This window comes from Ovis aries, chromosome 3, assembly GCF_016772045.2.
Source record: "Ovis aries strain OAR_USU_Benz2616 breed Rambouillet chromosome 3, ARS-UI_Ramb_v3.0, whole genome shotgun sequence".
NCBI classification, from domain to species: Eukaryota; Metazoa; Chordata; class Mammalia; order Artiodactyla; family Bovidae; genus Ovis; species Ovis aries.
The window spans coordinates 148,614,197-148,626,909 of NC_056056.1; the positions used below are offsets into that span (position 1 = coordinate 148,614,197).

General features: G+C 37.7%; 1 protein-coding gene across 3 annotated transcripts in view; it reads left to right on the forward strand.

Annotated features, from left to right (window-relative positions):
- CPNE8 (copine 8) overlaps nucleotides 1–12,713 on the forward strand; it is a 261,274-nt gene that overhangs the window by 106,048 nt on the left and 142,513 nt on the right. For 2 of the 3 annotated variants that reach the window (XM_060412779.1, XM_004006455.6), the window contains one exon: nucleotides 6,911–6,987. Coding sequence is in view for 2 of the 3 variants with exons in the window: in XM_004006455.6 (XP_004006504.1) it covers nucleotides 6,911–6,987 (77 nt within the window). In the remaining variant the exon portion in view is untranslated. Of the gene's footprint in view, nucleotides 1–3,651; nucleotides 3,807–6,910; nucleotides 6,988–12,713 lie in introns of those variants that run through there. The other variant, XM_060412777.1, reaches the window with a different exon arrangement.

Below are 12,713 nucleotides of genomic sequence, written 5' to 3' on the forward strand. Positions count from 1 at the left end.
TAGAATACTGAAGGTAAAGGCTTTAATAAATCTTTCAGTCAAAATGCAAACACTGGTGGTCTAGGTTTGTTCAATATGGTTTATAGACATTTCAACGGACTTCAAAATTAAGTTCTATCTGTATATTATTTAGCTTGTAAATAATGATGAATACATTTAACAGGTATTTTTTGACCTCCTGGTCAGTTTTTCAAAAGTTTTATAGTTAATATGTTGAAATTATTTGAAGCATTCTCAATTGCAAGGCAATGGAAACCCACTCCAGTACTCTTGTCTGGCAAATCCCATGGATGGAGGAGGCTGGTAGGCTGCAGTCCATGGGGCCGCTAGGAGTTGAACACAACTGAGTGACTTCACTTTCATTTTTCACTTTTATGCACTGGAGAAGGAAATGGCAACCCACTCCAGTGTTCTTGCCTGAAGAATCCCAGGGGCGGGGGAGCCTGGTGGGCTGCTGTCTATGGGGTCACACAGAGTCGGACAAGACTGAAGCAACTTAGCAGCAGCAGCAGCCACTCTAAAGTGAATTCGGTCTATGTGTTTGTTAGAGTTCTAGTAAAGTACTTGGATTTATTACTGGAAATTCTATTATGATCTAATTATAGTGGCTCATCAACTGAAATGCAACACTATAATAAGAAACAATAAAGCAGTTTCTATTTTAGCTAGTCTATATTTCTCTGTCTAAATACAGAGCAAATATCTAAAAATATCCATTAAGGGACACTAATGTACTACTACTTACTTAGAGTTCATTATATCTACTACCCATTATATCTACTACTGTGGGCAAGAATCCCTTAAAAGAAATGGAGTAGCCCTCAGAGTCAAGAAAAGAGTCTTAAATGCAGTACTTGGGTGCAATCTCAAGAATGACAGCATGATCTCCATTTCCAAGGCAAACCATTCAGTATCACAGTAATCCAAGTATATGCCCCAACCGTTGATGCTGAAGAAGCTGAAGTTGAAGAGTTCTATGAAGACTTACAAGACCTTCTAGAACTTACACCCCAAAAAAGTTGTCCTTTTCATCATAGGGGACTAGAATGCAAAAGAAGGAAGTCAAGAGATACCTGGAGTAACAGGCAAATTTGTCCTTAGAGTACAAAATGAAGCAGGGCAAAGGCTAACAGAGTTTTACCAAGAGAACACACCAGTCACAGCAAAGATCCTCTTCCAATAACACAAGAGACTCTACAGATGAACATCACCAGACTGTCAATACCTAAATTAGATTGATTATATTCTTGGCAGCCAAAGTTGGAGAAGCTCTATACATTCAGCAAAAACAAGACTAGGATCTGACTGTGGCTCAGATGATGAACTCCTTATTGCCAAATTCAGATTTAAATTGAAGAAACTAGGGAAAACCATTAGACCATTCAGGTATGACCTAAATCTAATCCCTTACAATTATACAGTAAAAGTGACAAATAGATTCAAGAGATTCGATCTGATAGACAGTGCCTGAAGAACTATAGACAAAGGTTTGTGACATTGTACAGGAGGCAGTGATCCAGACAATCCTCAAGAAAAAGAACTGCAAAAAGGCAAAACGATTGTCTGAGGAGGCCTTACAAATAGCTGAAAAAAGAAGAGAAGCAAAAGGCAAGGGAGAAAAGGAAAGATATACCCATTTGAATGCAGAGTTCCAAAGAATAGCAAGGAGAGATAAGGAAGCCTTCCTCAGTGATCAACGAAAAGAAATAGAGGAAAACAATAGAATGGGAAAGACTAGAGATCTCTTCAAGAAAATTAGAGATACCAAGGGAACATTTCATGCAAAGGGGAGCACAATAAAGGGCAGAAATGGTATGGACCTAATAGAAGCAGAAAATATTAAGAAGAGGTGGCAAGAATACACAGAAGAACTATACAAAAAAGATCCTCATAACCTAGATAACATGATGGTGTGATCACTCACCTAGAGTCAGACATCCCGGAATGCAAAGTCAAGTGGGAATTAGAAAGCATCACTAGGAACAAAGCTAGTGGAGGTGATGGAATTCCAGTTGAGCTATTTCAAATCCTAAACAATGATGCTTTAAAAGTGCTGTACTCAATATGCCAGCAATTTTGGAAAACCCATCAGTGGCCACAGGACTGGAAAGGTCAGTTTTCATTCCAGTCCCAAAGAAAGGCAATGTCAAAGAATGTTCAAACTACCACGTAATTGCACTCATCTCACACGCTAGCAAAGTAATGCTCAAAATTCTCCAACTAGACTTCAGCAGTACATGAACTGTGAAATTCCAGATGTTCAAGCTGGATTTAGAAAAGGCAGAGGAACCAGAAGTGAAATTGCCAACATCCACTGGACCATCAGAAAAGCAAGAGTTCCAGAAAAATATGTAAGTGTTAAATGTTAGTCACTCAGTCGTACTTGACTCTTTGCCAACCCATGGACTGCAACCCACCAGGCTCCTCTGTCCATGAGATTTTCCAGGCAAGGATACTAGAGTGGGTTGCCATTTCCTTATCCAGAAGATCTTCCCAACCCAGGGATTGAATCCAGGTCTCCTGTACTGCAGGCAGATTCTCTACCAACTGAGCTACAAGGGAAGTGCTAGAAAAGTATCTACTTCTGCTTTATTGACTGTGCCAAACCCTTTGACTATGTGGATCACAGCAAACTGGAAAATTCTTCAAGAGATGAGAATACCAGGCCATTTTACCTGCCCCCTGAGAAAATGTATGCAGTTCAAGGAGCAACAGTTGGAACTGGATATGGAACAATGGACTGGTTTAAAATTGGGACAGGAATACGTCAAGGCTGTACATTTTCACCCTGTTTATTTAACTTACATGCAGAGTACATCATGCAAAATGTGGGGCTGCATGAATTACAGGCTATAGTCAAGATGGCCAGAAGAAATTTCAATAACCTCAGATATGCAGATGGAAAAAAAGCAAAGAAGAACTAAAGAGCCTCTTCATGAAAGTGAAAGAGGAGAGTAAAAAATTTGGCTTAAAATGAAACATTCAGAAAATGAAGATCATGGCATCTGGTCCCATCACTTCACAACAAACAGATGGGAAAACAGTAGAAACCATGAGAGACTCTCTTGGGGGAGCTCCAAAATCACCTCAGATGGTGACTGCAGCCATGAAATTAAAAGACATTTGCTCCTTGTAAGAAAAGCTATGACCAACCTAGAGAGCATATTAAAAAGCTGAGACATTACTTTGCCGACAAAGGTTCGTCTAGTCAAGGCTATGATTTTTCCAGTAGTCATGTATGGATGTGAGAATTGGAGTATAAAGAAAGCTGAGTGTTTAAGAATTGATGGTTTTGAACTGTAGTGTTGGCAAAGACTCTTATTGAGAATTCCTTGGACTGCAAGGAGATCCAACCAGTCCATCCTAAAGGAAATCATTCCTAAATATTCATTGGAAAGACTGATGCTGAAGTTGAAACTCCAATACTTTGGCCACCTGATGGGAAGAACTGATTCACTGGGAAAGACCCTGATGCTGGGAAAGATTGAAGGTAGGGGGAAAGGGGGTCAACAGAGGATAAGATGGTTGGATGGCATCACTGACTGAATGAATATGAGTTTCAGCAAGCTCTGGTTTTAGTGATGGGGTCACAAAGAGTCAGACACGACTGTGACGCTAAACTGAACTGCCTGAATGAATTACTAGTATTGTGTAAAATGCATAGGAAATGTAGACCATTGAGCTGACTTGTGGTCTTTACAGACTGGGACCGGGGGACTGGAGTCGAGGAAAAGAAAGCGATGAAAAGAGGGACACGGGGGACCCAAGTCTCGAGTGAAACAAGGGTGCTTTACTCGTGGCAGCATGTGCGTATATATTGTTATACAAGGAAGCTTTAGACAAAAAATAAATTAGAGCAAAAACACCAAAACCAGACGCATAACTACATTGACTAAGGGAATAACAATTGTCACACGGCCATGACAACAGTAACTAGGGGAATAACAATCGTCACAGGGCCAGAAGACAATCCATGTCTTGAGAAATAGGAACATAATTAAATAGTTTTACAGAAAAGTAAAAAGTTACTGAAAGGACTCCACGTATGCTTTTCGTCTCATGACCTCAGTCCTGAGAACTGCGTACAGCTCTGCTTGTTCCTGTTTTCCAGGAACTGATAAGGAACAGAGGGCCCTTGAGAAACAGAAAACAACATACAGACTCCTTAAAATTAAACATTCCCTGGCACTGACTGAAAAACGGATTCAGTAGAGCTTTTCCAACACAAGGAGTAGTTGACAAATATTAAATATTGTGTGCTGATTTTTGCATTACGAATAGCACATGGGTTGTATGCACATCATGACTACACGAACATAGGCAGATATAAAACAATTACATAAGTACCATAATATTTAGGGGCAGAGATTGCAATAGCAGTAGCAATAAAATGTTCCAATGCACACTACATCTTTTTGATGCTCATTTTATTGATTTTATTATTTTTATTTCCTTTTAGTTCAGTTATGATGATAGAACACATTAGCATGTGTTCTATGCTAATATATGTGGACTCTAATATGGAGTGTTCAATATATCTGTTCTGTTTTCTCGAGTTACTACAGCAGTGAACAGCTTTTAGTGAGACTTGTTCTTTTATTGACCAAATCCATTTAATACGCAGAATGAGCAGCTGCCCATCAATATTAATATCCTTAGAAAACAGTTCTAGAATCCTCATGTATATTTTACTGCTGACCTAGAAGACCAATGACATTTCAAATCTTTAGTTTCAAGCTCTCATGCACAGTGTGACTTAGAAAAAGTTATGTCTGTTTTTAAAAATCCATAGACACATTTGTAAAGCCTGTTATGAAGTTGGCAAAGACATGTTATTTTTAAGGATATTTAATTCAAATATGTCAAGCCTTTACCTGAAGTACATTTTACTTACTTGAAAGCAAAATTTAAAATGATTTGCAGTTTAATGAAAGTATTGATATTCTGTCAGCAATCAAGATCCAAATCCAGATTTATTTTCTTTCTCTCCCTCTTCATTGCCTACCCCAACTATGTACAAGTATCCGTGTGTAAGTCACTTCAGTCATGTCTGACTCTTTGCAACCTACTGGACTGGACTGTAGCCCTCCAGGCTCCTCTGTCCGTGGGATTCTCCAGGCCAGAATATTGAAGTGGGTTCTCGTTCCCTTCTCCAGGGAATCTTCCCAACCCAGGGATCAAATCCTCGTTTCTTATGTCTCACTGCATTGGCAGGCAGGTTCTTTACTCCTGTTGCCACTTGAGAGGTCCACGTGCAAGTACAGTTTACACCAAATCCTGACATTTTTCTGCACGCTTCCCAAGTGTTTCCCACAACTTTAGCTTGAGACTTAACACTTTGCTTCTTATTAACTACTGTAGCCTCTTGATTGATCTGACTTTCAGATTTTTCTTCACTCCTCAGTCCTTTCTGCAAATTGGTAGCTGAGTAATCTTGTAAATCCATTGTTCTAATGGTGTCCCTGCTTTGCTGAAAGGTTACTGAAAGGCTGCCAGTTGCTTCTGATTCTGAGGCTTTTTTGGGGGGGAAAGGCTTGGCCAAGAGGGCTCACCACAATATTGGTTTTTCATCTCTGTTTCTGCCCTTTATTTAAGGTCTGCCCTTTTTCTCATTGTACTCTTGTCTGTTATTCTGATTTATTCTCTAGAACTGCAGTGCTCCAACTCTCTCCTATTCGTAGTCTGAATCCTAGGAGCCATGTAGGATTATGTACTTTGGAAAAATATTCCCTTGACTGTCCTGGTCTACAGTGGCCTTTTTTCTCTCAAGAGATTTAGGGCAGCTTCCTGTGAATAACATAGTTTTTACTTTTGTGGCTTGTTAGGTATTTAAAATTTTTATTTAGTAAAACTTAAAACAGCATTTTGTTTGCTATCATTCTTTCTTAGGGATTTTCCTAGGCCAGTTCACAGTACAGTTTAGACAGATCTCCCACTTTCTCCTTTAAGGCAGCTTGGGATCGTACACAGGCTATGATGTGCCTCGCCCTGAACCACCTCTATGTTTTCTTGACTCACATATCTGGATGGTGTTGGAACCCTTATTTTATTAACATGGGCAGTTGCATTGTATTTATGATATTTAAATCCTTAGGCAGAATTTCAGTCTTGAATCAGAATATCTGGGTTAGTGTTATCTCTGCTATTCACTGATGCTTAAAACATGAAGGAAAACCTCCTAGATGATTAGTTTCTTTATATGTGAAATTTATTAATAGTATTAGTAACAAACCTCTCATTTTGCAGGGTTATTCTGAGTCTTGAAAATAAGACTTAATATTATACTTAACCCATTTGGAGGCACTTAGTATCTGCAAATATCATCTCATGCAATAATTACTCATTGAACTCACAACAGCTCTATAAGGGGGCAACTACGTATTTGAGGAAACTGGACAGCACAATAACTGCCATTTCATAAATGGTCAGTGGTTGTGCTGGAATAGACATCTGGCAGTGTGACTCTGGATCCTAGCTGTAGCCATGCTATCACACTGCTTTTCTGTAAGTAGCACTGTTAGTGTTAGCCACCACTGCCCTGTGCGTTTATGATTTGCCTTCTCAGACAAAAGTTTAGTAATTTCAGGGACATCTCAAGTCAAGTCAATTGTGAATTCAAATCCTGGAACTTGTTTTCCATTTTCATTTTAATTTAAAAAAGAGAAAGAAAGCAAATACAATGTCTGAACACTCATAATAACAAACTAACTTAGTGATTAAAAGAACAGAAGGCTGTGCAAACTTAGGGGACAATCATATGCTAAAATTCATGTATTTTGAGCTCATTTTGTTTATTATTGGAAGTTAGAGAATTCAATATCTTAACAATGAAAACAATGCAGATATGATGTACAGAATACGTAAAGACAGTTTGGTAACTTAAGAGCCTTAATCTTTTTATCTATTTTAGGACTTTCTGGGACAAGTGTTTTGTACATTGGGGGAGATTGTTGGTTCACAGGGAAGTCGCCTGGAAAAGTCCATAGTGTAAGTATTTTTTTTAATTTTAGACAATGAAATGTTAACTTTTCATTTTCTATTTTGAAAGTTTGGAATTGATGAATATGTGGTTGTAGACCAAAACTGTGTTTTAAAATCTTGAGTTTTTTACTTTCAACAAATCATTTTGACATTTTTGTAAAGGATAATTTGTATTTCAGCTGTCATATGCCATGCTACAAAATGTTCACAAAATGAAATGAGAAAATTTAAGCGAGAAAACATGTCTTCCTTTTGGTTTTGATATTATTTCTTAGATACAGTACTTTTTGAAGAAGAGATTTTACTTCTTTGGTCAAATGAGTATATGTAGTACCACCTTTTATGTTTAATAAATGCATGTTTAGTGATTGAGATTTTAATAATAATTTTTACTGAAAAATTTGTCTGAAAAGAAGGCAATGTATAAATGTTAAGAAAAGGTGTTCACTAAGAATTATATTTTTCATATTCACCTTCAGTTATGGAAATAATGTTTAATTTCCAGATTAATTGCATAGGCTGGTCTATTTTCTCTAGTTCCATGTAAGACTGTAAACAAACTATAGACATTCTCCCTAATCTTTTCCTCTCCTCTTCATCCTTCTTCTCCCATCCCTAAATTTTGACGTTTTGGATTCAGTTAACTGTTTTTAAACATCAAAAGATCTAGGAAGATCTAAGGCAACTGCAGACTGAACCACAGTGTCTAAAGATTTGGGGAATTTTGAAGTCTCTATCTTCACCAATCTTTTAAGAATCTCAAACTTATAATATCATGATGTCAAAATCAAATCTATTCACCTTTGACATTAAAAATTGAAATGATTAAAGTGTCATTCTCACATTCCCTGTATATAATGAAACTTTATAGTTAATGTGTTTTTCTTAGGTTAATAAGAAGTCTGTAAATTCTAACTTCTTTTATTTATAAATTGATTTTCTTAGAAAATTATTGTGAAATATCACTAGGAAAGCTTTTGCATACCAACTGCCTTTTAAACATTCTTTTCACATGTAATTTGTTTTTTATATCCTTGTAGGATTTGGAAGGATTATAGGTTCACATATATTTATGCTCACTTAAATAAACCAATGATAAATAATCTATAAACAAAATATAAATATTTTTATTAAGCATATATAGTTCTTATTGCATTGTCTAGACTAGTGAGGTAGGCCCATAAGCATTCCAAGAAAATTACTAGAGCAACCTTTCTTTTGCTAGAAAAAAAATCAGCATTATCTATTCAATGCCACCTTAATTATGCCATTAATATTCTTTGAGAGAAAACAAAAGAAGTAAAAATGTAGAATTTTTATTTCGGAGTAACAGAATGGATATTTTTAAGGAAATTTCACTGATATTTTTAAATTGCTAATTTTATTAAACAGTTTTATTTCATTTTATTTTTTCCATAAAAGGAAATCATAACTCATTTCAGAAAACTCTTAAATACCATAAAATTTTTCCCAGTGGAAAATCAGCTTTATGTTAGTCTTCAGTAGAGTTCAGTTCAGTCGCTTAATCGTGTCCTACTTTTTGTGACTCTATGGACTGCAGCATGTCAGGCTTCCCTGACCATCAACTCCCAGAGCTTGCTCAAACTCATCTTCATCAAGCTGGTGATGCCATCCAACCATCTTATCCTCTGTTATCCCCTTTTTCTCCTGCCTTCAATCTTTCCCAGCATCAGGGTCTTTTCCTGTGAGTCAGTTCTTCACATCAGGGGGCCAAAATACTGCAGTTTCAGCTTCAACATCAATCCTTCCAATGAATATTCAGGCCTGATTTCCATTAGGATTGACTGGTTTGATTTCCTTGCAGTCCAAGGGACTCTCAAGAGTCTTCTCCAACACCACAGTTCAAAAGCATCAATTCTTCGGCACTCAGCTTCCTTTATAATCCAACTCTCACATCCATACATGACCACTGGAACAACCATAGCTTTGACTAGATGGAAACATGCAAAATACTAGTTTTGAAAGATAAATACATAATAAAAAATATTAGTCTAGAAATGCGCAAGAAGTTTTTATTATATTGATTGGGGTATGTGGTAAATAGAATGTAGTATAAGATGTGATCCTTATTCAACTAATTCAGTAAGTTCTACTACACAAGACCAAGAGAAGCAAATTCATGCTATAGAGTGAAGATTCCTAGAGTAATGATTGGCAGAATATGCCAATTGTAGGGAGTATTTGCCCACAGTTGAGTCATAATGATTTTACATAATCAGAAAGGATAAAATACTCTTTAGATTTTTCTAAGCTTCTGCTGAGGCTGGAGTAGCACAAATGAAGCAAAACTTTGGAAACCTTTTCAGACAACATGGGTCATTATAACTATATGTTTTGTTTCATCTATAGGATATTTTGTAATTTAGGCAAGTTTATCATAAGTGTTAATATTATACCTTATTGAAAAAGATGTAATTCATTCATTTTTTAAGTATGTGTAACTAACCTTATATACAAAGCCTCCCTTAGGCTTTATTGGGCAACCTTACCAGATACATTCACATTAAACAAAGGGCTTAAACAATAAGGGCTTATTGTTAAAATTGTGGAAAATGTTTTGATTTTCTAAATAAGTTTAGCTAGGCAAGTGTTAGTACTAAATGGGTAATGAAGTGCAGAGTTTGAGTATAGCAAATAAACTGGCTACCAAAAAACCATATAAGAATTGTAGAGTGGTGGCCTATTACATGAAGGAATTAAATTAGATACTGGAGATAAAGAGAACAGAGGAAAGACATGCGAGGTTTCTGAGGAGATTAATCAGAAGTAGAACAGTACAACAGTACAAGCGAATGCATTTAGCTTGCTAACAGAAGGATATTTTGGACTTACTCATCAAAGCATCAGGTAACATGTTCTCTCACCTGAGCAGTTACTCCAACCCAGGTGGATACTGGATTAGATAAAACACACAAATAAATATTTTGTAGTCACCGCCCTCTTGCTTGAGAAAATGCTGGCTTTTATTAAAAACTCTGTATATGTGTATCTGTGCTCAGTCATGTATGACTCTTTGTAATCCTGTGGAGTATAGCACACCAGGCTCCTTTGTGCATGGTGTTTTCCAGGCAAGAATACTGGAGTGAGTTGCCATTTCTTACTTAGGGGATCTTCCTGACAGGAATCAAACCCATGTCTCTTGTGGCTCCTGCATTGGCAGGTGGATTCCTTTCCACTGTGTCACCAGGGAAGCTTTAAAAACTCTAGCTATGATAAAGGTATTTGTCTAGAGAAAGAGGAACACGTGAATTAAAGAACCAGGTACACTGGCTAAGCATTCTGTCTTGGGGTCTTGGAAGTTCAAGTGCTTTGAAAAAAGATACAGCTTCTATTCAAATGGTATGCCACCTCTTTACCTCAGCTTCAAATGAAAAGCAATCTAAACTATTCATAGTTTTTGTTTGAAGGAGCATGGTTTGGTTGAGGACAAAAGTGAAATATCACTTGCATGGAAGCTGTGTTGCTCATAGTGTCTAAGTAAGGCTTCATAGCTGCTGGTGCACTCCATGGATGTGTTCAGATTCTACACTTATTCCTGCTATCTCCTGATCAGTGCCACCTTTTTTTCCATGTATTTGACTATTTTGAACAAATTTAATGGACAGATGGTAGGGAGGAATGGGAGGACTGGAAGATATGGCATTTCAGTGCAGAAGGGAATGGCTTTGGAAGAAAGGATAGAGCCAGGTTGGGTACTGGAGTTGATGCAAAATCATGGAAGTATTTTCGCTGACAACTTTTAAAGATTTCTTGTTTTATCACATGATATATAAAAATAGTGGAATAAATGAAAGCCTGGTAGAAATGATAAAGTTCATATTTGACAAATAGTATTATATATATTTAACATGCAGATCTTACATCTATTTCTCATAGTCCATTTTGCTTTCTCCCATCTTTCATCTCCCTTGTGAACAGCTCTAGCCAGACTTAGCTATCTAGGGCAAAGATAATATTGTAGGATGGTCATTAAAGATGTTTTCATGGTCTATTTCTCACAGCTGGAGATAAAGAATTTGTAAACTCTCCTACAGCTATTACCTTTGGCAATTTTGTTCAAGAGTTAGGCAATTTTGTGTGTGTGGTTAGGTATAGACTTAAGAATAGTAGCACAGGACACCTCCTGAGGCAGATAGTCTACCTGCAGTTAATACAAATGGCTCATTGTGGACTTTAAAAGTCTTGTGTCCCATATATTATTTATCTTAAATAACATCATCCAAATGACTTAGTGTTTTAGATTAGAGTTTTGTTTTTGAAATAGTATCTCATTTATATTCTAAGTTGTTAAAAATATTCCCTTGTTTTCCTCTCTATAAATGGCCTAGTTTAAATTATTTTTGTCTAATGTATTGAGAAGAATGTCTGTAGCTTCTTAGTTGCAGTGTGTGATAATATATGCTCAGAGATGGCCTTTTTAAAAATGATGTTAAATATGAAATCTGAAATTTTATTGTGACCAGTGCCAGTTCAGTTCAGTTCAGTCGCTAAGTTGTGTTGGACTCTTTGTGACCCCATGAATCGCAGCTTGCCAGGCCTCCCTGTCCATCACCAACTCCTGGAGTTAACTCAGACTCACATCCATCGGGTCAGTGATGCCATCCAGCCATCTCATCCTCTGTCGTCCCCTTCTCCTCCTGCCCCCAATCCCTCCCAGCATCAGAGTCTTTTCCAATGAGTCAACTCTTCACATCAGGTGGGCAAAGTACTGGAGTTTCAGCTTCAGCATCGTTCCCTCCAAAGAAATCCCAGGGCTGACCTCCTTCAGAATGGACCGGATGGATCTCCTTGCAGTCCAAGGGACTCTCAAGAGTCTTCTCCAACACCACAGTTCAAAAGCATCAATTCTTTGGCACTCAGCTTTCTTCACAGTCCAACTCTCGCATCCATACATGACCACTTATAAAGCCATATCCTTGAGTAGACAGACCTTTGTTGGCAAAGTAATGTCTCTGCTTTGGAATATGCTATCTAGGTTGGAGAAGGAAATGGAAACCCACTCCAGTATTCTTGCCTGGAGAATCCCAGGGATGGGGGAGCCTGGTGGGCTGCCGTCTATGGGGTCACACAGAGTCGGACACTACTGAAGCGACTTAGCAGCAGGTTGGTCATAACTTTTCTTCCAAGGAGTAAGCATCTTTTAATTTCATGGCTGCACTCACCATCTGCAGTGATTTTGGAGCCCCCCAAAACAAAGTCTGACATTGTTTCCACTGTTTCCCCATCTATTTCCCATGAAGTGATGGGCCAGATGCCATGATCTTCGTTTTCTGAATGTTGAGCTTTCAGCCAACTTTTTCATTCTCCTCTTTCACTTTCATCAAGAGGCTTTTAGCTCCTCTTCACTTTCTGCCATAAGGGTGGTGTCATCTACATATCTGAGGTTATTAATATTTCTCCCGGCAATCTTGATTCCATCTTGTGCTTCTTCCAGCACAATGTTGCTCATGATGTATTCTGCATAGAAGTTAAATAAGCAGGGTGACAATACACAGCCTTGACATACTCCTTTGCCTATGTGGAACCAGTCTGTTGTTCCATGTCCAGTTCTAACTGTTGCTTCCTGACCTGCATATAGGTTTCTCAAGAGGCAGGTCAGGTGGTCAGGTATTCCCATCTCTTTCAGAATTTTCCACAGTTTATTGTGATCCACAGTCAAAGGCTTTGGCATAATCAGTAAAGCAGAAATTGATGTTTTTTCTGGAACTCTC